Raw genomic sequence first — 25,058 nt, 5'->3', positions numbered from 1 at the left:
TTTTTAACAGGGGGGCCATGGCCCCCCCTTAGAATCACCTATGAGCTAGGGAGTCTGGGGGAATACTCCCTCAAGGAAACGTTTGAAAATATATGCTTTGAAATGGCATGTGGAGGTTATTTTTTTGATTGTAACTGCTAATGCATGATATGCATGATCAATTAGCTCAATGTAATGCCATGCAGTTGACTCATTGGAACTTTTGAAAAATAATGTAACATAAATGTAAATGATCAAGCAGTGTAATGAGAACAGTGGCTATCATCTGTATTGAATGCTCTATTAGAGTATATTACGATGACTGCTCATCAGGGGCGTAGGGAGGGGGGGTTCCGAGGGGTTCAGGAACCCCCCCTGTAAAATTTATACTTCTGCAAGCAGGATCCTAACACACCATTTAGTGTGGCAGGACAAAATGAGTGAGCAATATAGTGTAATGGCACAGCACAACAATTGATAAAGCTTGCATTCATCTCTCAGGGAAGGATTTACAGAGGTAACATGAGCCCTCTTCCCCAAAACTTGTTAAAAAGATCGATATACTCTAATAGAGCAGTCAAGTATATACTCTAATAGAGCAGTCAGGTATACTCTAATAGAACATGCATGTAAATATTCATGTCCATATGAAGTTTTTCAGACATTCCAACATTAATATTAATGCAAAACTTAGCATGACCTTATACTGCTATAGCTTTGGTGTGCAGTGTTTAAAGATATAGAGCTCCAGTAATTTATCACTTGTGTTATGCAAAATGAATTTATGCTATGCATATTTGTATAGTTATATTGTTTTGATTGTCATTTGTATCAGTGGATTCATGGCTCCTATACCACAGTGAGATATAACCATCACTTACAGATTACTATATGTGTCTCTATGTGTTATGCTGTCTGTTTCCACTTGGAGACTTTATCTAGTACTACCTTCATCCTAGGGGCACTTAATGCATCATAATTAATGTACTTTTTGCATAAAATATAGCAATTTGATTTATTAAAATATTGAAAGTCTCTCAGCGCCTGGGGGCACAGCCCCCAGACCCCCTGCTTCTAGTAACTCAATGCTGGTGCTGGAACCCCCCTTCAAAAAATCCTGGCTGAGTATCTCGATCTTTTACGAATTCAAGCCACACAAAATAGAATCTATGGGTGTAGTACTAAGCGGGCTGGAGTCTATGGTGACATGGTGCCTTGCATGGTGCTGGACTACTTTTCAGCTCCTAGGGTACAGTAATGCTGTCTAGTAAAGTTTGAGTAGAAAATTTGGGGTGCCAAAACTCAGGCCTGCTCAGCCTGTTGTTGGGCATTTTTTTACCGAGGCAGCTGCCTCGGTTAATTGCCTCAATGGTAGCTACGCCACTGAAAGGTGCTGCTAAAATGAACTACTCTGCTTTTATTTGAAGTCAATAGGTGCATGATTACATTCCAAAGATATAATCATTTATATTAGCCATGAAATTCTATGCCAAATTACTTGTCCATTAGTAATTTGCACCCCAAGGGCAAAGAATTTTATGACTTATAAAAATGATCATAACTTTGTAGTGGAATGAGATACTAACTTCAAACAAAAGTCAATATAGTTCTTAGATCAACACATTAATTTGAAACCATGTTTTAACAGTGTAAAATAATGCTGCAAGGAGAAAAAGACAAATTGATTAATTTTCAATGAAAAAATGGTGGTAAAGATCACCAAAAGTCAAATCCATGATGGCACTACTATTATATCAAAAAAATATTTGTCACGAGGAGCATAATTTGCGTGGAAAGTTTCATAATTGTGACATGAAAATTAATGCTCATTTTTTGGTGTTATGCTGCTCTACTAAAACTAGTATGATATATGAAAACCTAAGCTGAAGTGAACTACACATTGAAGCTGCAAGCACATGTAGAAGAAAACTTTTAAATGATGTCAAAAAGTTTATTGTACCTCAGTAACATCACTTCAATGGCGGATCCAGGATGGAGCATATGCCCCCCCTCACCTTGTGGAGGAGGCATACTTCTGATTAAAATACTAAACTTTATGTCAGGCCAAGATCAGTTAAAACTCATGAAAATATGCACATTTATTACAAATTCGCCTGAAACTAAAGCAAACCAAAGTCAAGCTACGTAGCTGTGAAATAATCACCCAGCACCTTCGTGCGTACTAAGCGCCTCTAAAAAATAATGATCGTGTTGTTTGAGACATTCAGAGCCTTTAAAACAGCTTTTAAGACTTCACAACCATTTGCAAAGGCCATAATAGCAGTAATCATCAGTGAGACACTGCTAAGAGGTGATTATTTGCTGCTTCAAAAATGCAGCAACTAACAAAGAGAATGTGGCTTAAATTCAGTTCAACCACCTACAACTTAGCCTGTTTGTGCCCCTCCCCTTGCCAGCTCCTGGATCTGCCCCTGCACTGCACATACAAAAGGAATTTACTGTTACGTTTACTGACACCACAGCCACCTGCATGGTATTTCAAAGTTGTGCCAAATTTTTACTTCATATATCCTGCATGTACAATGTGTGTAAGGTATTCATAATTATATACTTATTACCTATCTGTAACTTAGAAATATATAAGATTCTTGCGTACTTAGAATACTGTACAGTATAGCTAGTATAATGCTCTGTATTTTGTTATGCAAACTAATACTATTGACAAAAGAGGATTTTGTCTTACACAGTGACCACCTTTTGCATATGTATCAGTTGTACACTAATGGTATATAAACATACATGCATTTTGTCAGTTTCAGCAAAAACATATCCCGTTTAACCCTGTACCATAGTTCTAGAGTTAACATATGCATGCTTGCTCATGTGAGTTTTGGCGTGTACATGTTTGGTATGTATGTATAATAGGTAGAGGTGTCTGATTATCTAGATATATCCGATTATCAAGATATCATAAGACTTATCGAGATAAGGATGATAGGTTTATTAATCTAGATAATAGTAAACTTCTGTAAATACTTGTATACCAAAGAATACATCTGATGGTGTAGACACCTCCAACTCTCCCACCATTTGGACACAGTGTTAAAACTAACATTTTTTCAATTTTTATACTCTCCAAATTGTAATTTGCTCACTTTACTGGTTACATTATTTTATAGTTAACTAAAATATACTTGTTTCAATTATCTAGATGCGTTAGATAATCAAGATAAGTCCAAAAGGAAATATTGAGATAAGTCTAAATTTGTCATCGTACACCTTTTAATAGGAAACTTCCATCTCTAGCTTGTAACTATACATAGTTATAACACACACTGGAAATGTTCGTTGGTTAAAATGGATATTTAAATAATGTGTTGATCAACAGCTTACAAATTTTCTGGTTGACTACTGCACTACTGCTCTAGCTGTCAAGCAGAAGAATTCTTGGTTACTCTGTTGCGTTGCTGCAGCTTTTGCACTATAGTTCCCCTACAAGGAGTGATGATACATATATCATGCTTGTATATACATATGTATGTACACACTAGCTACATGTAAAAATATTGTTTCAATTCCACTGAAGCCCTGTATACATTAAAGTAAAAAACTGGGAATATGTTATAGTTATTCATGCACAGATTATTTTACTGTAGCTATTGATGACATGAGTCTGATGCAGAGCTGAGGACAAGTGTTGATATTCTGACTGTTGTAATATAACTGTTTTCTATCCAGGTGAAAGGCAAGCTTAAAATTGCTGATGCTGCATTGCTGATGGTTCTTGTTTGCTATTTGTAATAAAACACTCGTTTTATCTCAATGGTGGGAATTAAACACTTTACTGGACCATATGGTGGGCAATAACTACCATACAGACCCAGTAAACTCTTTAAATATGAACTTCATTGGGACATATAGTTAGACCCCAGATGTCTTTTATGAAGGATTTCTTAATTTTAAAAAAATCGGTAGCTGATTACTTAGCCTTACATAGCAGTGACAAAGATATAAAGACTGAGATACAAATCAGTTAGTTTTATCACAGTAAGATACCTTTAGTTAGTTATTGACACTCATCTCGGCTTTATATTTACCTTGGACTAACTAAGATAGTCTATTCTTGCAGGGCCATATAGCTACATGTGCATATGTATAACTTTGACAGTGCAGTATTAGTACATTCTTTTATAATGCCTGCACAATTTGGTTATAAGTTATCATAAAGTGGTCTGCAGCGTCTGCAGCATCTGCTTACCAGAGGGATGTAAGGGGGCAGTGGGTAATTGAATCTATAACTGGCTGGACCTGTAAGATAACATTTACCATATTACATGCAGTTGTATATTCATGATTCAGTTGTTACAATTTCATTTTGAAATAATTATGAAAATTTAATTGCAGCTTACCTGACTTCAGAGGACAATTTATTTCAGCCAACGAAAGTATGTAACACAAATCGTGAGTTTCCTTAAGGGGAGGTATACTGTCATGATATAATTCCACTTGTACATGCCCTTCAGTCACCATCTCAGCTGCACCAATGTACACAAATTACAATTGTATAGGCGTCTATAGTTAGTATGAAGAACTCACATAAAGTGCCATTAAGGTAAATTTTCATAACATCCCCTGCCTGTGGATACTGTGGATAAAACCCCACTTTGATATTTTGCAGCTTTGCTCTACTTGTGCCTGTACATATAGTACATATATGGTATAGTATGCACAAAATCTTGTACACATAGCTTTATATAATACTTGTGTACTACAGCATTCTATCTAAAAGTTGACCATATACAGTACATATATTACTTAACTGCAAGAACTTATCTGTCCTTTAAAATGATAAGTTGCTGAGCATTTAATAATGAGTATAAGGAGAAATATTCCAACAAACTTCATGTTACCTGCCCAAGCGTGGTGCACAATCACTACATTTATATGTGTATACCAGGTTGTAGGGTATAATGATATCCTTGAATAGACTGTTATATTTTCTATATAGGCCTAGATTGATAACAATCTAGTGTAAACATGTTATCATACTTTGTACACACATACATACAGATGTTTTAGTGGATTTTCACATATACAGTGAGCTAGAGTACACTATTAAAAATGAAGTGCTATGGTAGCACCTAGAGGTGCTATTTTTTGACCAGAGCAGTCAAACTTTAGCACTTTTAGGTGCTACCATAGCATTTTTAGGTGCTATCATAGCACTTCATTTTTAACAGTGTGGAAGCCATTTCAGAGGCTCTTAGTTTTGAAGGTACTGGTATTGCATGATGAAAACATGCATGCAAGTTTTGAAATTAAATTAGATAAATGGGTTCTATTACCACTAAAATAATTCCCTTTAGTGAAAACCGACTTTGGCTTTAAAATATATCAAAGAAATGTATCTAAGTAAGGCTCTTCACCAAAACTGAAGGGGGTTCCATGAAACCATTTCCCTGATCCATCACTGCATGAATTATTATATTTGCAGTGGAGTATTTAGCCATTGGTCAATCCAGGTATCATGCTTCAAGTACTCCACACTGTAACCACCATGTAATTATTCACTGAAACACACACTGGATATCAAACTGTCATCACTGCATGCTCACTATAGTGCATTATTCATACAATACTGCACACCCAAGGTACACACTGGCACGTTTTTATTGAAGTAGTCATTATCTACTTGTGTGTAACTATTGCTTGCTCGCTAGAATTACCAGATGTGCTCTTCTCATCTGATCCATTGGGGACATCCATGTAAGCATACACCACATCACTGGAACAACTGCATGAATCTTGTTTATATGATGTACAACAAAGAATTTGTGTGTCCTTGTAGCCTTGGTGCACGATGGGTTTATATAGTGAGGAAAAGCTGTATGCTGTGACTGCTGTTGACCGACTGAATAGAAAACTGTTGAATCACTATATACTATTTCTATTTGATTTGGAATTGTATTTGTGTTTGCATATATTACTTGGAGCATGCAGTTGCCATTGTCACATACTTTCTGAGTGTTGCCTTATTATTATCTCTGACAGGTGAGTCTGATGCTTGATTAGTCTATTTTAGGATATGACAGCTACTACTCACCCATTGCATTCTCTTTATGAAAATGGTCCATAATAGTTGTTTGTTATTTTATGCCATAAACTGAAAAATTTTCACTGCTGGCATAAACTCTGAAAGTTATGATATATGCATTAATCATTTATTTTCTGTAATGGTCACATGACACCAGTATTCATCACATTTAAACACACTGTAATAATGAGTATTTTATGGAATGAAATTGAAAAACTGAAAATGTACATATTAAAGTCAGAGTACACGACCACAAATTTCAACAGTTAATAAAACGTCTGTGTTAAACAATTATTTTATAGAGAATTCAGCATTCAAGCAAAATAGTTCTTGACCATTCTGCTGTGTTGCTACACCTCTAAAAGTGTAATTGCCCTATGAGAATTATATATACAGATTATAAACAAATATTTTTGTATACACACACATTTGTTACAGCAGACACATGCACATACTCACATTATCAATGTATATTCAATCAAGTTTGCTTACCGAAATGACAGTAGAAGGCAATGACTGTCTGAATCTATAATGAACTTTTCCTGTAAGAAATGCTATCAAGTTACATAATTTTTGATGTGCATAAATGAATCTGTGTTGTTGCATGAAATGTTTGTTATTAATTTCTAAACTGCAGTTCACCTGACATTAGAGGACAACTAATTTTAGCCAATGAGAGAAAATAGCACAAGTCAAAAGTCTCCTTAATAGGTGCTGGTCTTTTTTCGTGGCTTAGTTCCACTTGTAGATGTCCTTCAGTCACTGTGTCAGCTATAACAATGTGTGTACGTGAATAATTAGACTTTCTATTGTTTTAACTCACTCAAAGTACCATCAAGGTAAACTGTTATGACATCACCTGCTTGTGGATAATCAGGTTCAAACTCCATTTGAATATTTTGGAGTTTTGCACTGCTTTTGCCTGTTTATAGTACACGATAAGCATTAATTTAATCAGAGTCCTTGTATGCAATCTGTCTATACATATTCTTATCAATTACAAGCTAATACCATTCCCAATATTTAATTGCATGATTGTCTTTCAATACATGTACATAATTAGATGATATTAGCTATACATGTATGTTTTATGATATGCTACTTAACTGCAAGAACTTATCTTTCCACCAAAACTTTCTTTTGCTGTACATGCAACAAGGAGTAGGAGTAATTTTCCAATAACCTTCATGCTTGCTTTAAATTTTCAGTCACGAAAGTATATAACTGCACACTGCTGTGGTACAAGGCTAATATACTATATATGAACATTAAATTTTTGTAGTAGTTGACAGCTCTACGTAGTCAGGTTGTTGTTTTTTAGTTTGAGCACAACAACCCCTAGTTTCAATTTATTTTCTTTGAATAGAATTTTAGTTTCTGGATACAATTTCACACATGGGCATAAACATAACATGTACACTTGTTTACTGTTTATTGTTACATGTATACACATAGTGGAAGACATTTATCAGTATTAATTGCTTTAAGACACTCAGCACATTCCATTCATAGTCTTATTGATGTTCTCCGTCAATAATAATTGATATGAATAGTGCTGAGTAGAGTTTGAGGTGATACAATTTATGAACTTAGCTGTTACATATCCAAGCGTGTATAAGAAATACATAATTGTCAGCTGAATGCATTACTCCACATTTATATTGTGGCCATGAAAGTTGAGGGAAAACAGGTATGACATTACTGGTAGCTATAGGCTATCAGCAGTTAATTGTCAACTTGCATTTGTGATATAGTAGCAGAACAGTCAGATGCAGAGCAGTCAGATGCAGAGCAGTCAGATGCAGAGCAGTCAAAAGTACTCTAATAGAACATTCATAACGGATTGCAGGTATAGTTTTATTAAAGAATAATGTAAATGCTAGACTAGCTAGCTATTTGGATCACTACAATACTCTTAACCATGCAGCCATATTACAACCATAACTGATAGGTCTTAAAGGAGCTAAACAACTAAGCACTATGTTAAAGATAGCAATAGTTTATATTTTCCATAGAACATGAAGTAGTAAATTTTGAAGCATTTGATGTTCAAAATCTGTCAGCAACTGGGAGCTGTGCCCCAGACCCCTGTATCAAACTTACTACCAAATCTGGAAACCTCCATGTATAAAAGGATACACCCCTGTGTTCTTACTAGTAGCTATAGGCCATTTTTTCAGTCAAGTAATGCACTACAGTTATATCAATCTTTTCCTCCACTATACTGCAATCTAGCAGAAACAATTTGCATACAACCACTACTAATAATTACTGGAAATTCTACTGAACTATATCTCACTAGAGACTCTAAAGCCTGAATAATACAAGTAGTCAGATTCTTTTTTAAATCTTGTTTAATTCTCATTTTGGAAAATGTTGAGTTTACTAGTTTTCACCAGTTGCTACACTTGTTCATCTGGAGCATGAGATCGTCAAACTTACTTGATCATAGACATCCAGCAATTCAGTGTAAATAAGTTTCTCATTACAAGGAAGGTACAGTGCATTTACAGTACTTTCAATGGGTATAGCTTTGTTTGTTTGTTTTTTTTTCTTTGTATTAATGTTGTATTTATTAATAAAGCACACTAAAATCTACACACAAGGTTTATCTACATGACTGTATTACACAGTTGAATGCCAGTTCTCACTTCTCATGCATAACATATTGTGCATATTGTGTATGTTTTGTATTGCTATTGAGCTTAAGCTGGTTGTTTGGGAGTACTATTAAGTTGAACGAATTTAGAACATAATTTGTTGCCATTTGTGGAACAATTATTCTTCCATTGTTATACCCTAAAACAGATGAGTCAAAGCAAATGTAATGATGTGTGGAAATTATCCTAATATAATATAGAACACTTAACACAGTGTTACATATAAATACCCTAAATAACTAAAGAAAGCAGCCATTTTCTAGCAAAATAATTTATAGGCATAATTATAATTAGAAGAAAATTAGTGCATTATTTAAATACGTAGTACATTAGGCATTATGCTCTAGCTATTTATTGTGTATAAAGTACCCAGCTATATTGTTTTATGTTTTAGCTATCATTTCCTCATACCATCCAACCATGTATGTAGTCCACTAACTGCACACATCAAGTTATTAATTAGTGTCAATAGACCAAAACCGCTATGCTAAGCCACACGCACGCACGCACGCACGCACGCACGCACGCACGCACGCACGCACGCACGCACGCACGCACGCACGCACGCACGCACGCACCCACGCACACACGCACACACGCACACACGCACACACGCACACACGCACACACACACACACACACACACACACATACACTTTGAATACCTACTAGTAGGCATTCCAGTATCCGAGATTTTTAAATAAAAAAATTCTCCGTATATTCCCCAATAGAACCCTGGCACAAAATAACAACTCTTGTTTAACTTGGGATTGCTCCGTAGTGCGAGCTCCAATGAGGATGAAAATCGCTATGGGGTTTGTCCACACGCTGATCGTCATAAAAATCTTAGTGTTGTCGTGCGCATTACATATAAGTAAGTTTTGTGTTGTTTTGTAATCTTTTCAAGCCTTGTGATGTATGTAGAATACTTTAAAACTTAAAAAAAACGTACTGTCGGATAGAAGGTAGTCACTGGTGCTTACTTTAAAGTACGTAGTTACTTCGCTCGGGTTAGCAATTTTCAGCTCCAGAGTAATTTTCTGATGGCTGTGTCATAAGCTCAAAAATACAAACCACTTCAAAATCGGCATAACAATGCCGTAATTGAAACCACAACTCCACCTTAGGTATTGTTGCATCATTGTGGCACCTCCACTTTAGTTGTTTACCTTTATAAGTTGTTAACTTGATGTTTTTACTTACTTGAGATAGCCACTTGCCTATGGGTATACACCATTGTATTGAGAAATGTGCAATAGGAGAAACATATTTGCTCACCACAAAACATACAAAGGTTGTTGAGATCCGATACGATCTGAAGTTACTCCCATTACATGTACAAACCTGCAGCTAGGAGCAACTGCAGTTTCAAGGCAGTCCAGATTGCTAGATGGCTTCCTGATTCAATTGTGCCATTTTTCCCTTTAAAATGTATGGGGAGCTCTGGAGAAAAAATATACCTTTTTTCAGTTTTTAAGCACTGTGCATGCCAAAGTAGCTAATTCCAACCCAACAAACTATATATTTCTGAGATCGGCATTCAATACTCTATCTATTGAGCATATAAAAAGTCCATTTTTCCAAAATTTTAAAATCAGGCTGGAATGTAGGCATGAGGCTATTATGCTCCAAAAAATGAGCATTATGCTTTTGAGCAGTGCTCAAAAAATCACCTATTATGCTTTTGAGAATTGCCCATTATTCCCAAAATTATGCCACCACAATTGGCTAATAATGCCAGTTTATTGCTGTATCAGATTATTTTCATTGATGTTTAAGCTTCAAATAGTCTTGAATTCTTTAGATGGTTGCTGAATTAGAGTATTTGACTTTAATATGACTGCTTTATTAGAGTAAATAATATTCAGTGACTGTTCTATTAGAGATTCTGACTGCTCTATTAGAGTATCTCGATCTTTTTTAACGGAATTGTGCATTCTGCAGATTTTCTTACTGTTAAAGCTTTATAATCACCTCAAAATGCTAGCATAATTCCTGATTTCCACACATACCTATTATTCCCGAAATTATGCTGGCATAATCGCCGCATCCCTACTGGAATGCCTACTACTAGTGTCAGACTGTCACTCAGTTAAGCCAAACAGCCAACAATTTTACATTATTATTAATACTCAGTAGACATGCACTCATTTAATTACCCAATTATATCTTTTGCAAAGGATTTCATGACAACAAAATTAATAATTGAAATGACCAAAATCTTGACTGCTAGAACATGTAAACAGCAGATGAGTTATTCCTAAACTGCAACTAACACTGCTGCATGTAGTATACACAGAGTATTTATAAAAAGGAAAACATGCTAATGGCTTATATTGATGATTATCCAGTAATCTCACATCCTCCCTTTAAACAAACCACTTCATCATTCATCTGATCTGTTATCGTTGCTGTTCCACTGTAGTTGCCCTGTATAGTAGAACATTGTTCACTACAAAGCCATATGATTTGCTCACACGAATCTCAATTCTTTTATTATATAGTAGTTTAGCACATATATATATATATATATATATATATAAATAACTATAGATTCCACCAATGCACAATTTTGTTTTGGCTGTATTGTATACTAAATTAGGTGAACTACTGTATATACTATGTGCAGGCATGTACGTAGTAGTGAACTAACATAATAGCTCTCATAATATGGTCTGTATAGCAATATGGCAGCTGCAACTTGGAAAATACATTGTAGCTTATAACTGTGTCTACATGTATAGCTACCTGAATTGTGAAACCTTTTGCAATAGTTTTGTATCTGCAGTGAAAGCCTTATTCCAAATTCAATAGCCAATGCATGTAAATTGACTTTATCTACTGGTTATACTGTATAAGATTGACAGTGTTTATGAATAGGAAACTATGCTTTAAAGACTTTAATGCCATCAACTTTCCCTTGCATGTTACAGCAAACATTTAATATTACATTGGAAATACATTAAGCTTACTGGAAGTACAGAATTTTTAAGTAGCGTCGAGTACTTGAAATGCACATCTCCTGCAATGAGTATAGTGTATGGTATACTTACATTGCTTATTGAGCCACTTACCTGCTGGTAATGGACACTTCCTTTTGTCTAAGTATGACAAAAGATAACAGAAGTCATATGTTTCTTTCAATGGTGGAAAGTTGTTGAAAAATACCTTTGCATACACTCGACCGCTAGTCACTTTCTCCACTGTGTATCAAAGATAAATGTGAACAGGCCTCAAAAACAGGGCATGTGGGCACAAGCTACACCCCATCACATAAAAGATCATATCTCAGGACCAGGATAGAATAGCTATCTACATTCTGCAAGGTGCCAATTAAATGTTTAATAAGGGCTGGAAGTTGTGTGGCCATACAGTAGCATAATGGCATCAAAAAATATGAGTCATAAAAGTTTTAAAAGGTAGGAATTTTATGTGCCTACATGCCCTTTTTTGCAGGCCTGGTCACATATTGTTGTAAAGCTCTATGGTTTATGGATGGGTGCATGTGTGTGCGTGTGTGTGTGTGTGTGTGTGTGTGCGTGTGCGCGTGTGTGTGTGTGTGTGTGTGTGTGTGTATGTGCTGTGTGTGTACAGTATGTGTAAGTGTGTGCAGGAGTGCATTGCATGCAGACTAACTTATGGTGCCACTCAGTTCGGCTGTAATGGTTTGTCCCACTACAGGAGGGTTGGGATAGAAGTTCACTTTCACATTCTGCATTTGTGAATTTGGCTTTGCTACATAACAGTAGTAAAGGCACATAATTGTCTACATAGCTACCACATTTATTGCATACTGATATACGCATGTGCATACACATGTATGTTGTATGAATATAAATGCACACATTAGCACACACACAGTGTGTACATAATTATGTAAAAGTGCATAATACAATGTGCTGCATGTTGCTTGCTAGTGAAAAGAATGTAAGAGACATGACTACATATTATTACACCTGCTATCATAAACAAAAGTTGATCTCAGAGCTATTATACATATGGTTACGTATTTAGATGCATACTCACTGCATGACTCAGCCCAACACTTGAACTGGAATTCTGCATTACATTCCACAATTAGAAGAATAATGAAAAGTAGCAGGCTCTGCATTTTAATATGTATAGCCACAAAACTCAATCAACTCCTGTCAACTAAACAGTTCTATGGACTGAGTGAACATAATTATACTGGACAAGTGTATCTTGACACACAATTACATCAGTACACATGAGTTGAATGGACTCAATTCAGAGATAACATCAATAGTATAGAAAATGAAACTAACTAGTTGAATGAGCTTACCAATTAAAAATAGTAGTATTCACAACAACATAATTATTTTATTCATATACAATAAGAGTATTCACAAGCTACGTAATTGTAGAACTGTATTATATAGTAAACTACAGGGTATAGCCTATACTTTTCTTTGCAAGTCTTTTCTTGAATATATTATCATGCATGTTGCCATGCTATTGTTCAAATCTTATTTTATATGTATACAGTCCATTAACATTTTGTGTCTCTATTACTACCACTACCACTACTACTACTACTAATTCATGTTTGTGGCTAAAAATATTGTCTATTTTGTATAATTACTGTTTCTCCATTGTAGCTATTGTGAATAATTAAACCACAAAATAAAAAATATAGCTAATATTCCAACAATGTCTATTGGTCTCGCAGCTTAACATGCAAAAATATCACTGAATATATGCATACCAATTAATTGTCAGCATAATGGTCTCACGTTCCGTTCTAAAGATAAAGTAGCTATATGTACATAACTTTGAAAATCATGGAACTATACTATTGCATATATATATCTCCATGCTAGCTAACAATAGTTCCACTGCTAATAATTATCCATGAAAACAGAGCCAAGCTATTAAATAGGTGTGGGCTTCAAGGGTGAACCAGAGTGTCAGCCAACAAAATTAATGGTTTCAATGGTGTTAACATTAATCCATGCAAAAATAGCCGAGTTGTATAAAATGGGTGTGGCCTTTAAAAAGCCTGGGTGAAAAAGTTCACCGCCACCTTTGATTTCACAAATTTTTTCACCTAGGGTTTTAAAGGCAGCACCCTTTTCATACAGCTTGGCTGTTTTTGCATGGATTTCACTTCTTTTTGTATTGCATTATGTATTACTGGTTATAGTATGTACAAGTTGAACTGAATCCTGAAAAACATCTAAAAAGAAAAGTGCATTTTTCTCAAGCAGATTAGCATTTCAGCCAACCAGTGGTGATAGTGAAGGTGTCAACAACAGTCATGTGCAGTTTGACTCCATTACAAGTTTAGGAAAGGATAGTGTATTTCTATGGCCTACTTATAGATGTATGGTGAAACTTTTGATTGGACATAAATATTGTGAACGAAAAGATTGTGAGATGTTTCTAGTGGGTCAAGCAGTACTACAAATGAGCCAAATTTCAAGAACATGTTTAATTGCATCTTTGAGTTACTTTTAGCAACGCATTCATACTATAGTATCATGTTTGTATTGACTGAGCATTTTTTGTTGTGATCAAATTGTACTTCGCTATAATTTTTGTTCAGTTGTTCAACTTGTTTTACAATTATGTATGTGTAGTGATAACTTTACAATGGAAGAGATCAACCACATGTAGCTACAAACTAATGTAACTCACCATATACATACAATCAGACAGCTGTCAGTCTGTCACAGTACATTTCTACTGGACCACTATGATTTTTTATGGGTACAGGTCGTGCTGAGAATATATATCTAATCCAAAACAGCCAAGCTGTAAAAAAAGTGTGCGGCCCTCAGAAAGGCTATGGTGAAAAAAGATGTGAAATCCAAGGTGGCGGCCAAGAAATGGCTGTGATGGTAGGTTAATGGTAAAAATTTTAATAATGACAATTCAGGTAAATTTTGTGAAGCGGCACAAAAATTCACCTGAATTGTCGTTATTAAAATTTTTACCATTAACCTACCATCACAGCCATTTCTTGGCCGCCACCTTGGATTTCACATCTTTTTTCACCATAGCCTTTCTGAGGGCCGCACACTTTTTTTACAGCTTGGCTGTTTTGGATTAGATTTCATTTCTTTTTGTATTTGTATACCCCAAAGCCGGCCTATGGCCAGCTTTGGGACTTTTTTAACCTATGTTTTTTTCTTTACTACAGGAAGACGAAAAGATGAAGTAGATGTACTTTAAATATTTTATCAGTAAATGTACAAATTATATATATAATACATATGTGATCAGATTTGCGAAAAGGGGTCTTCCACACACATCCAATTTGCCAACTTTGACAATTGATAACTTCAGATTGGAAAGAGCTATTGCCTTGAAATTTGGACAGTGGTGATTTCTTTGCAGCTGAACTCTCTACATGATAGTTTCTTTGTAGCTGAACTCTCTACAAGGTAATTTCTTCTAGCTGATCTCTCTACAGGGAGATTTTTTGTAGCTGAACTATCTACAAGGTAACTTCTTCTAGCTGATCTCTCTACAGGGTGATTTGTTTGTAGCTGAATTCTTTACAGGTGATTTGTTTGCAGCTGAGCTCTTTACAGAATGGTTTCTTTGTAGTTGAACTCTCTACAAAGTAACTTCTTCTAACTGATCTTTCTACAGGGTGATTTGTTTGTAGCTAAACTATCTACAAAGTAACTTCTTCTAGCTGATCTCTCTACAGGGAGATTTGTTTGTAGCTGAACTCTCTACAGGTGATTTGTATGTAGCTGAATTCTGTACAGGTGATTTGTTTGTAGCTGAATTCTGTACAGGTGGTTTCTTTGTAGCTGAACTCTCTAAAAGGTAACTTCTTCTAACTGATCTTTCTACAGGGCAATTTGTTTCTGGCAGAATTTTCTACAGGGTGATTTCTTTGCAGCTGAACTCTCTACATGATGGTTTCTTTGTAGCTGAACACTCTACAAGGTAATTTCTTCTAACTGATCTCTCTACAGGGTGATTTGTTTGTAGCTGAACTATCTACAAGGTAACTTCTTCTAGCTGATCTCTCTACAGGATGATTTGTTCGTAGCTGAATTCTGTACAGGTGATTTGTTTGCAGCTGAGCTCTTTACAGAATGGTTTCTTTGTAGCTGAACTCTCTACAAGGTAACTTTTCTAGCTGATGTCTCTACAAGGTAGCTAGTTTGTAGCTGAACTCTCTACATGGTGGTTTCTTTGTAACAGAACTTTCTACAAGGTGACTTCTTCTAGCTGATCTTTCAATAGGGTGATTTGTTTGTAGCTTCACTCTCTACAAGGTAACTTCTTCTAGCTGATCTCTCTAAAGGGAGATTTGTTTGTAACTGAACTTTCTAAATGATGGTTTCTTTGTAGCTGAACTCTCTACAAGTTAACTTCTTCTAGCTGATCTCTCTGCAGGGTGATTTGTTTGTAGCTGAATTCTGTACAGGTGATTTGTTTGCAGCTGAACTCTTTACAGAATGGTTTCTTTGTAGCTGAACTCTCTACAAGGTAACTTCTTCTAACTGATCTTTCTACGGGGCAATTTGTTTCTGGCAGAATTTTCTACAGGGTGATTTCTTTGCAGCTGAACTCTCTACATGGTGTTTTCTTTGTAGCTGAACTCTCTACAAGGTAACTTCTTCTAGCTGATCTCTCTACAGGGTGACTTGTTCGTAGCTGAACGATCTACAAAGTAACTTCTTCTAGCTGATCTCTCTACAGGGAGATTTGTTTGTAGCTGAACTCTCTACAGGTGATTTGTTTGAAGCTGAACTCTCTGAATGATGGTTTCTTTGTAGCTGAACTCTCTACAAGTTAACTTCTTCTAGCTGATCTCTCTACATGGTGATTTGTTTGTAGCTGAACTATCTACAAGGTAACTTCTTCTAACTGATCTTTCTACAGGGCAATTTGTTCGTGGCAGAATTTTATACAGGGTGATTTCTTTGCAGCTGAACTCTCTACATGGTGGTTTCTTTGTTGCTGAACTCTCTACAAGGTAACTTCTTCTAGCTGATCTCTCTACAGGGTGATTTGTTTGTAGCTGAACGATCTACAAGGTAACTTCTTCTAGCTGATCTCTCTACAGGGAGATTTTTTTGTAGCTGAACTCTCTACAGGTGATTTGTTTGAAGCTGAACTCTCTAAATGATGGTTTCTTTGTAGCTGAACTCTCTACAAGTTAACTTCTTCTAGCTGATCTCTCTACATGGTGATTTGTTTGTAGCTGAATTCTGTATAGGTGATTTGTTTGCAGCTGAGCTCTTTAAATAATGGTTTCTTTGTAGCTGAACTCTCTCAAGGTAACTTCTTCTAGCTGATGTCTTTACAGGGTCACTAGTTTGTAGCTGAATTCTCTACATGGTGGTTTCTTTGTAACTAAACTCTCTACAAGGTAACTTTTTCTAGCTCATCTTTCTACAGGGTGATTTATTTGTAGCTGAATTCTGTACAGGTGGTTTGTTTGCAGCTGAGCTCTTTAAAGAATGGTTTCTTTGTAGCTGAACTCTCTACAAGGTAACTTCTTCTAGCTGATGTCTCTACAATGTCACTAGTTTGTAGTTGAGCTCTCTACATGGTGGTTTTTTTGTAACTGAACTCTCTACAAGGTGACCTCTTCTAGCTGATCTTTCTACAGGGTGATTTGTTTGAAGCTGAACTCTCTACAAGGTAACTTCTTCTAGCTGATCTCTCTACAGGTAGATTTGTTTGTAGCTGAACTCTTTACATGATGGTTTCTTTGTAGTTGAACTCTCTCAAGGTAACTTCTTCTAGCTGATGTCTTTACAGGGTCACTAGTTTGTAGCTGAATTCTCTACATGGTGGTTTCTTTGTAACTGAACTCTCTACAAGGTAACTTTTTCTAGCTCATCTTTCTACAGGGTGATTTATTTGTAGCTGAATTCTGTACAGGTGGTTTGTTTGCAGCTGAGCTCTTTAAAGAATGGTTTCTTTGTAGCTGAACTCTCTACAAGGTAACTTCTTCTAGCTGATGTCTCGACAAGGTCACTAGTTTGTAGCTGAGCTCTCTACATGGTGACCTCTTCTAGCTGATCTTTCTACAGGGTGATTTGTTTGAAGCTGAACTCTCTACAAGGTAACTTCTTCTAGCTGATGTCTCGACAAGGTCACTAGTTTGTAGCTGAGCTCTCTACATGGTGACCTCTTCTAGCTGATCTTTCTACAGGGTGATTTGTTTGTAGCTGAACTCTCTATAAGGTGATTTGTTTGTAGTTGATCTCTCTGCAGGTTGATTTGTTTTAGCTGAACTCTCTACAGGCTGATTTGTTTGTAGCCAATCTCTCTACAGGGTAATTTGTTTGTAGCTGAACTCTCTACAAGTTGATTTGTGCGTATATAGCTGATCTCTCTGCAGGTTGATTTGTTTGTAGCCGATCTCTCTACAGGGCAATTTGTTTGTAGCTGATCTCTCTACAGGGTGATTTTTTGTAGCTGACCTCTCTTCAGGGTGATTTGTTTCTAGCTGATCTCTCTACAGGGTGATTTGTTTGTAGCTGATCTGTCTACAAGTTGATTTGTGTGTATATAGATGATCTCTCTGCAGGTTGATTTGTTTGTAGCTGATCTCTCTGCAGGTTGATTTGTTTTAGCTGAACTCTCTACAGGGTGATTGCTTGCAGCTGAACTCCTTACATTGTGTCTAGTTTCTAGCTGATGTCTCTATAGGGTGATTTTTTGTAGCTGAACTCTCTTCAGGGTGATTTGTTTCTAGCTGATCTCTCTACAGGTAGATTTGTGTTGATTTGTTCATTGCTGATCGCTCTAAAGGTAATTGATTTGTTGCAGTTGAACACCCTGCAAAGTGTTTTGTTTGTAGCTGATCACTCTAAAGGGTAATTTGTTTGTAGCTGAACTCTCTCCACAGTGACTTGTGTGTAGCAGAATTCTGTGTAACTGAATTCTCTAGAGAGTGACTTAATTGTAGCTGAATTCTCTACACAGTGCATGACTTGTTTATAACTGAACTTTCTTCAGTGTGACTTGTAATGTTCTGAATCTCTATAGTGGTATATTTGCTTAACTCTCCACATGGTGACTGTCTTCTTGCTGAACTGTCTATAAGATTAACTATTTGCAGCTGAACTCCCTACAGAATAACTTGTGATGTAATAAAATTCTATAATGGAGTAAATAAATTAGCCGAATGTTCTATTAGGGTGACTGTTTTATTAGAGTATCTCGATCTCGCATTTGCTACACGGAGTTGGCTTTCGAATCATAACTCAGTGGTTTGTAATCCGATTCTTCTGTACTACTGCAAGGACTTTCTATGAAGATTATTCCAGCTATACACCGATTTTCAGCTCATTGCTCTAAGCGGTTTGCCTAGTAGGCGTGAAAACTAATACTTTTTTTATTCATAAAAATCGATCGCGTAATTGTGACACAGGTTGGGTTTTGTGTCATATCTCCGTGGTCTTCATCTCGATTCCTTTCAAACCACCAAAAGGCACTCCTACGATGGTTACTCCATCTACATAGCAATTTTCAACTCATTCCATGAAGCGGTTTACCCTGTAGGCGTGACAACAAATCGATCTTGTTTTACGCGAATAATCGGTCATAACTCCTGAACCATTCATCGGATTTGTACCAAAGTTGATGCTAGGATTCGCCTTTGGACTCCCTTTCTGTGTGCCAAACTTCAAGGCGATCGGAGTACGCGTTTGCTTGTTATAGTAATTTTTGCAAGTGTGCGAAAAGACGAAGAAGAAGAAAAAAACGAAGAAAAAAAAACGAAACTTTGGCAGCTCGTATCTCGGAAATGGCTGGAGCGATTTCCTTCAAATTTGGAATGTAGACTCCCTTGGCTGGCGGGCAACTGTGTAGCAAATTTGGTTCCAATCAGATAAGTGATCACCGAGATACAAAGGTGTGAAAATGACGTTTTCGTTCTTCCTGTCAATATACTCACGGTGTGGCGCGCCGGCTTCTTGGGCCGCACGACACACTACCGTGTGTCTTGATACAGTGATACAAGCAAACATTACATCATGTGTTGGGTAATTACAGTACTGCAGCTATAAGGCTTTACCATGCAGTGTGTGTATGTATTTGGACCATTATAGGGTCATATTTATGCAACTATATATACAGCTATTACTGTCATTAGTGGGTATACAAGTGTACTAGTATTAGTATTAGTATTTGTGTTACAGGTAAAGAAGGCTCAAGGAGCCTGTAAAGCCTGATCTGTACAAAAAGAATTTAACAAATTGGCAACTACATAGCAAAAACTTATATACAATAATAGTTAACAAATTAATAATCATACAATAAAGTAGACCAGCCACTGTCGAGAAAATTTTTAAAATCATTAAGTGTGGGAGCATTAACTATGTGATTGGGTAAACTGTTCCAGTCATTGATGACTCGTACAGTGAAAAAAGTAGATCTCACTCTTGATGTTGCTTGGGGTTTAAATAACTTGTAATTGTGACCCCTAGTTGTTGATGAAGTCACAGAAGTAAACAAATCTGATGTATCTAGACTGAAATGGCTGTGTAATAGCTGATAGAACATTATCATATCTCCGCGCAGTCTGCGATATTTAAGTTAGTGAAGAATAATACACATATAGTTGATTTACAGAATTCTATGGGGTATGAGTCGTGCTTTCTACATACATATAATATTATGTTGATTGATGACTATTCAGAATTTCACATCCCATCATTTTTTAGACAGAACACTTCATCACTCATCTGATCTGTTATTGTAGCAGTTATAATGTAGTTGCCCTGTGTAGATATTAATATGCAGAACAATGATAAGTAACCACATAGCTTCATGATGTTATATGTACAACTATATAGTTGCTAAGTACATTCAGGGTGTATCCAAGTATTATAGAGATGTACCCATGTACATACTATAATGCCAATCTGTGTACATTACATATATAGAAATGAATTTGTAAACAGTCATTATCTCTTATATACTCATATCATTTTGTGCATAAATGTGTATATAATATTATGTGCATGAATAAATACCAACAACAGTGGTAGCTACGTTACTGGGTGATGAAACTTACTGGAAGTATAGAATTCTTTTTTAAAAATGAATACTTCTCGTGTACATTTCCTGCAATGAGTATACACAGTATACAATAGAGTATACTTGTATTGCTTATAATATTTAAACCGCTTGCCTGCTGGTACTGGGCACTGTATATCTTTAAAGTATGCCAAAGGATAACAAACATCATAAGTTTCCTTTAATGGTGGGAGTTGTTGAAATATGCTTTGCATATACTCGACCACTAGTCAATTTCTCCACTGTGTATCAAAGAAACATTGTATAAAACTGCGTGTTTTGTGTGTTGTGTGTGTGCGTGCGTGCGTGCGTGCGTGCGTGCGTGCGTGCGTGCGTGCGTGCGTGCGTGCGTGCGTGCGTGCGTGCGTGTATGTGTACATGTGTTGGGGTCAGTATTTTTAAAGACTATTTTCAGTCAGCACTTCCTCGTAGTGACCCCTGGGCAGTTCACTTAGCTGGCTAAAGCTGCATGACTGCAGTCTTGGAGTTTTGTGATTTTGAGCACAGGGTGTCGTGCGATGGCATCACTCTTATTATACCAAGACTGTTCTCCTGCAGAGGCGTTGCACCCCTTTCAGGGTGAGCCATCTTTCAGTGCATTTAGAGCACGTAAAACACTTCATTCTGTATGGTATTTCGCATCTTGGAATGTCAGAACACTTTTAGATTTACATGGATCAATAGAGACTGCTAAATAAGTGGTGTCTTTGATGAGCGAAAGATTTATCAAGTTGTTGATGAATTGAAAAAGTATCAAATTAATGTAGCTGGGCTGCAAGAGACTAAGTGGTTTAGGGCAGAAATGTATAAGGTAAGAGACAGTGTTGTGTTGACATCTGGAAGGACAGTGCCTACATTAGGAGGGAGTCATCAAAGAGGAGAAGGCGTGGCTTTAGTTCTACAAGGATCAGAAGTTGATGCTTGGACCAGTAGTGGTAGTCAATGGAAGATGTGGGGATCAAGACTGATCTCTGCTATACTAGATTGTTGTGATCGGGTTCATGCGATTTCCTGCTACGCACCAACTTTTGCTGCAAGTAGAGAAGAAAAAGAAAGTTTCTATAATGTTCTTCAGGATGCTCTTTCCACAGTACCAGCAAACGAACCATACATTTTGTTGGGGGACTTCAGTGCTCGCATTGGATCCAGAAGCATAGATGATCAGTGGTGGTATGAAAGAGGGCCTTTGGCTACAGTGAGTTAAACGAAACAGGTGAAGAGTTCTTGAGCTTTTTGGTTACTAATGGGGCTACAGGCTACAGTATGCAATACCTGGTTTAAGAAAAAAGAAATAAACAAACAAACGTGGCAACATCCAAAATCACAGAAGTGGGACTGTATTGATTATGTGATCATTAAGAAGGAGTATTGAAGGAGAAGTCTAGATGTGTCTGTGATGCGTGGAGCTGTTTGTAATAGTGATCACAGGCTATTGAGGGAAAAGATCTTAGTTGGTAAGAAGAAGTATTTTAGGAGACCACTTGCATAATCTAGGAAGAAATGGAATATTTCTTGTCTTCAGGATGCTATTGGTGATCAAGGAAAATTGACAGCTAAGGGTAGGTATTTGATGTCTGGGAATGAGCAGTTGGAGGTGCACTGGAATGAGCATGATGATATTGATGAGAAATGGAATGTTATGAAGTCTGCATTGTGTAAGTCAGCTGAAATAGAACTAGGTCTCTCAAGTAGTAGATGACCTGACTGGTTTGGAAATAGTTCTACTGAGATAAGCCTTTGCTTGATGAGAGGAATAGAATGTACAGTTTGTGGTTGAGTACAAAACAAGAGAGAGGTAAACACAAGTTTGCTGCTGCTTGTGGAGTTGCATGACGAGCCATAAGCTTGGCTACGGTGAAATGGTTTCTATGTAAGGCAGATCAGAGGAAGCAGAGAGAGGAAGGCATAATGGTAAAGTATTATGGAAGTGTATTAGTGATATTCAGAAGGCAAAAAGATCTACTATGGTGAAAGATGAGGAAGGAAATGTGTGTTCTTCTAGTGAAGAGCAGCAAGAACAATGCAGGAGATACTTTACCAAGATTTAAAATGTTCATAGTGAATTTTCTATAGATGAGCTAAATGAAGTAAGGCAGAGACCAATAAGAGATGAAATGGAGGAATTACCAATTGTGGAAGAGTTGTATAGAGCTATCAGTAAAATACGAAATGGAAAAGCTGCTGGTGAATCAGGTATACTACCAGAGATGGTGAAGGCTGCTTGTAGTCAAGGTGAATTCTTTAATAGATTACTTGAGTTAGTACATAATGTACACTGTTAAAAATGAAGTGCTATGGTAGCACCTAGAGGTGCTATTTTTTGACCGGAGCAGTCAAACTTTAGCACTTTTAGGGTGCTACCATAGCATTTTTAGGTGCTATCATAGCACTTCATTTTTAACAGTGTATGGAGAGAGGGTCATGTCCCTAATGACCGGAGGGATGCAACATTGGTTCCCATCCCTAAGAAGGTGATCTCACCAGTTGTGACAATTGGAGATGTATTTGTCTGCTTGATATAGTTGGGAAAGTTGTGGCTAGAGTCATACAGGAGATATTGCAGAAGTTGGCAGAAGATGAATTACCAGAGTCTCAGTGTGGCTTTAGGAAGGGGAGAAGTTGCACTGACATGATCTTTACTGTTAGGCAGTTGATTGAGAAGTCGTGGGAGCATCAATCTAAAGTTTTCTTCACTTTCATCAACTTGAAGAGAGCTTATGATTCAGTTCCAAGGGAGGCGATGTGGCTAGCTTTAGTTGAATTGATAATATCCTTTCATGAGGATACTAAGGCCAAAGACTAAATAAAGTGGTTTTAGAGGAGATTAGTGTGCAGAATGGTTTGAGACAGGGATGTTGCATGGTGCCAGTGTTGTTCAATTTGTATACATGTTTAGTGGTAGAGAGATGGCTTGCCAAATTAGAAGGTGTAGATGGTACTGGTATTACAGTCCATTATAAGTATGACCAGCGGCTTTTTAGAAGATACACTAGGAATGCAATGTTAAGGTGGTTGACAGAGTGTTTATTTGCTGCTCTTCTGGCATCAACAAGATCTGGTGCTGAGACCGCAGTGTGTACATATCAGCAAGTTAGCAAGGACTTTGGCTTGACAGTCAGCATACCAAACACCAAACACATGACAGGCAGATCAGTTGAGGTGTGTGATCAATAGCCAATCAGTTTAGAGGGTAGGATGTGTGTGTGTGTGTGTGCGTGTGTGTGTATGTGCATGCATGCGTGTGTGCATGCGTGCGTGTGTATGCGTGTACATGTTTGTGTGCGCATGAATGTGTGTGGTGTGTGTGCACATGTGTGTATCTGCATACATGTTATCTGTACATGTGTTTGGCTTTTTATGTGCATGTGTGGACTTACTCATGGTGCCACTTAATTCAAATGTAACATTTTGTTCCACTACAGGAGGGTTAGGGTAAAACTTTATCTCCACATTTTGCATCTTTGAATTTGGCTTGGCTGCAAATTAGTACAGCATAATACAAGTATAGTTCAATGTACTGTGGAAGACTTTAAATGTGGATGCGGCCGTTCCTTCCATCATCAAGGTGATTTAACTCGACATTTAAGATTCTGTGATGGCCACCCTAAAGTGGTACAAAGAAAACTTTTTGAATGTTCTTGTAGATGGATCTTCCATTGTCAAGGTGATCTTACACGGAATTTGAAGTATTGCAAGGAGCACACTCTGTCCAGAAGTTCTCAAGGACAAGCTATCATCAGTTGATGGGCTTACAAGGTTACAAGGTGTTTGTGTGCGCGTGTGTGCATGCATGTACATGTTTGCGTGCGCATGCATGTGTGTGCTGTGTGTGTGTGCACATGTGTGCATGTTATCTGTGTTTGGTTATTTATGTGCATGTGTGGACTTACTTATGGTGCCGCTTAATTCAAATGTAACATTTTGTTCCACTACAGGAGGGTTAGGGTAAAACTTCATCTTCACATTTTGCATCTGTGAATTTGGCTTGGCTGCAAATTAGTAAAGCATAATATATACAAGTACAGTTCTATAACAAAAGCATACAGCAACTGATATGGTAGAAATGTGAGCATATGCAATTATACATGCATGCATGAGACATATATAATTATTATATAGTATATTTGGAAACTGCAGTAAATGTATAAGTTTATGGCATTAATTAAATTGCATACACTGGAGGTTAACATGGAATGCACACACACTTACTGCATGACTCAATCCAGCAGTTGAAATTCTGAATTAGATCTAGGAACTAGGAGAATGATGAAATATACTATAACATCTAGGTACTGCATTTTAGCATAGTACATAGCTACAATACTTAACATGTGTCCACA

The 25,058-nt window shown here is 36.9% G+C and overlaps 3 protein-coding genes and 1 long non-coding RNA gene across 5 annotated transcripts; all 4 read right to left on the bottom strand.

Moving 5' to 3' along the window:
- Positions 1–3,176: 3,176 nt before the first annotated feature.
- Positions 3,177–4,885, bottom strand: LOC136264385 (uncharacterized). The gene is made up of 5 exons (XM_066059116.1): positions 4,761–4,885; positions 4,537–4,635; positions 4,350–4,475; positions 4,199–4,248; positions 3,177–3,432 (listed from the first exon to the last, which is right to left on the bottom strand). Exons 1-5 carry the CDS (start codon positions 4,843–4,845, stop codon positions 3,349–3,351), a joined length of 444 nt encoding a protein of 147 aa, XP_065915188.1. The 5' UTR covers positions 4,846–4,885; the 3' UTR covers positions 3,177–3,348.
- A 1,340-nt stretch (positions 4,886–6,225) lies between these two features.
- Positions 6,226–7,299, bottom strand: LOC136264077 (putative phosphatidylglycerol/phosphatidylinositol transfer protein DDB_G0278295). Its single transcript, XM_066058762.1, has 5 exons — positions 7,142–7,299; positions 6,858–6,956; positions 6,677–6,805; positions 6,527–6,576; positions 6,226–6,409 (listed from the first exon to the last, which is right to left on the bottom strand). Exons 1-5 carry the CDS (start codon positions 7,221–7,223, stop codon positions 6,326–6,328), a joined length of 444 nt encoding a protein of 147 aa, XP_065914834.1. The 5' UTR covers positions 7,224–7,299; the 3' UTR covers positions 6,226–6,325.
- Positions 7,300–10,876: 3,577 nt separating this feature from the next.
- LOC136263951 (putative phosphatidylglycerol/phosphatidylinositol transfer protein DDB_G0282107) lies at positions 10,877–12,880 on the bottom strand. The gene is made up of 5 exons (XM_066058617.1): positions 12,721–12,880; positions 12,331–12,429; positions 11,769–11,897; positions 11,667–11,716; positions 10,877–11,124 (listed from the first exon to the last, which is right to left on the bottom strand). Exons 1-5 carry the CDS (start codon positions 12,803–12,805, stop codon positions 11,038–11,040), a joined length of 450 nt encoding a protein of 149 aa, XP_065914689.1. The 5' UTR covers positions 12,806–12,880; the 3' UTR covers positions 10,877–11,037.
- Positions 12,881–19,951: 7,071 nt separating this feature from the next.
- Positions 19,952–25,058, bottom strand: LOC136263319 (uncharacterized). 2 transcript variants are annotated; one of them, XR_010704558.1, is made up of 5 exons: positions 24,928–25,058; positions 24,096–24,194; positions 20,834–20,960; positions 20,717–20,766; positions 19,952–20,420 (listed from the first exon to the last, which is right to left on the bottom strand). It is a non-coding gene; the product is annotated as an uncharacterized lncRNA (long non-coding RNA). The 2 variants fall into 2 exon arrangements; XR_010704557.1 differs by having other exon boundaries at positions 20,717–20,960.

This window comes from Dysidea avara, chromosome 8 (genome assembly GCF_963678975.1).
Source record: "Dysidea avara chromosome 8, odDysAvar1.4, whole genome shotgun sequence".
NCBI lineage: Eukaryota > Metazoa > Porifera > Demospongiae > Dictyoceratida > Dysideidae > Dysidea > Dysidea avara.
This window is presented reverse-complemented; position numbering and strand designations above follow the sequence as displayed.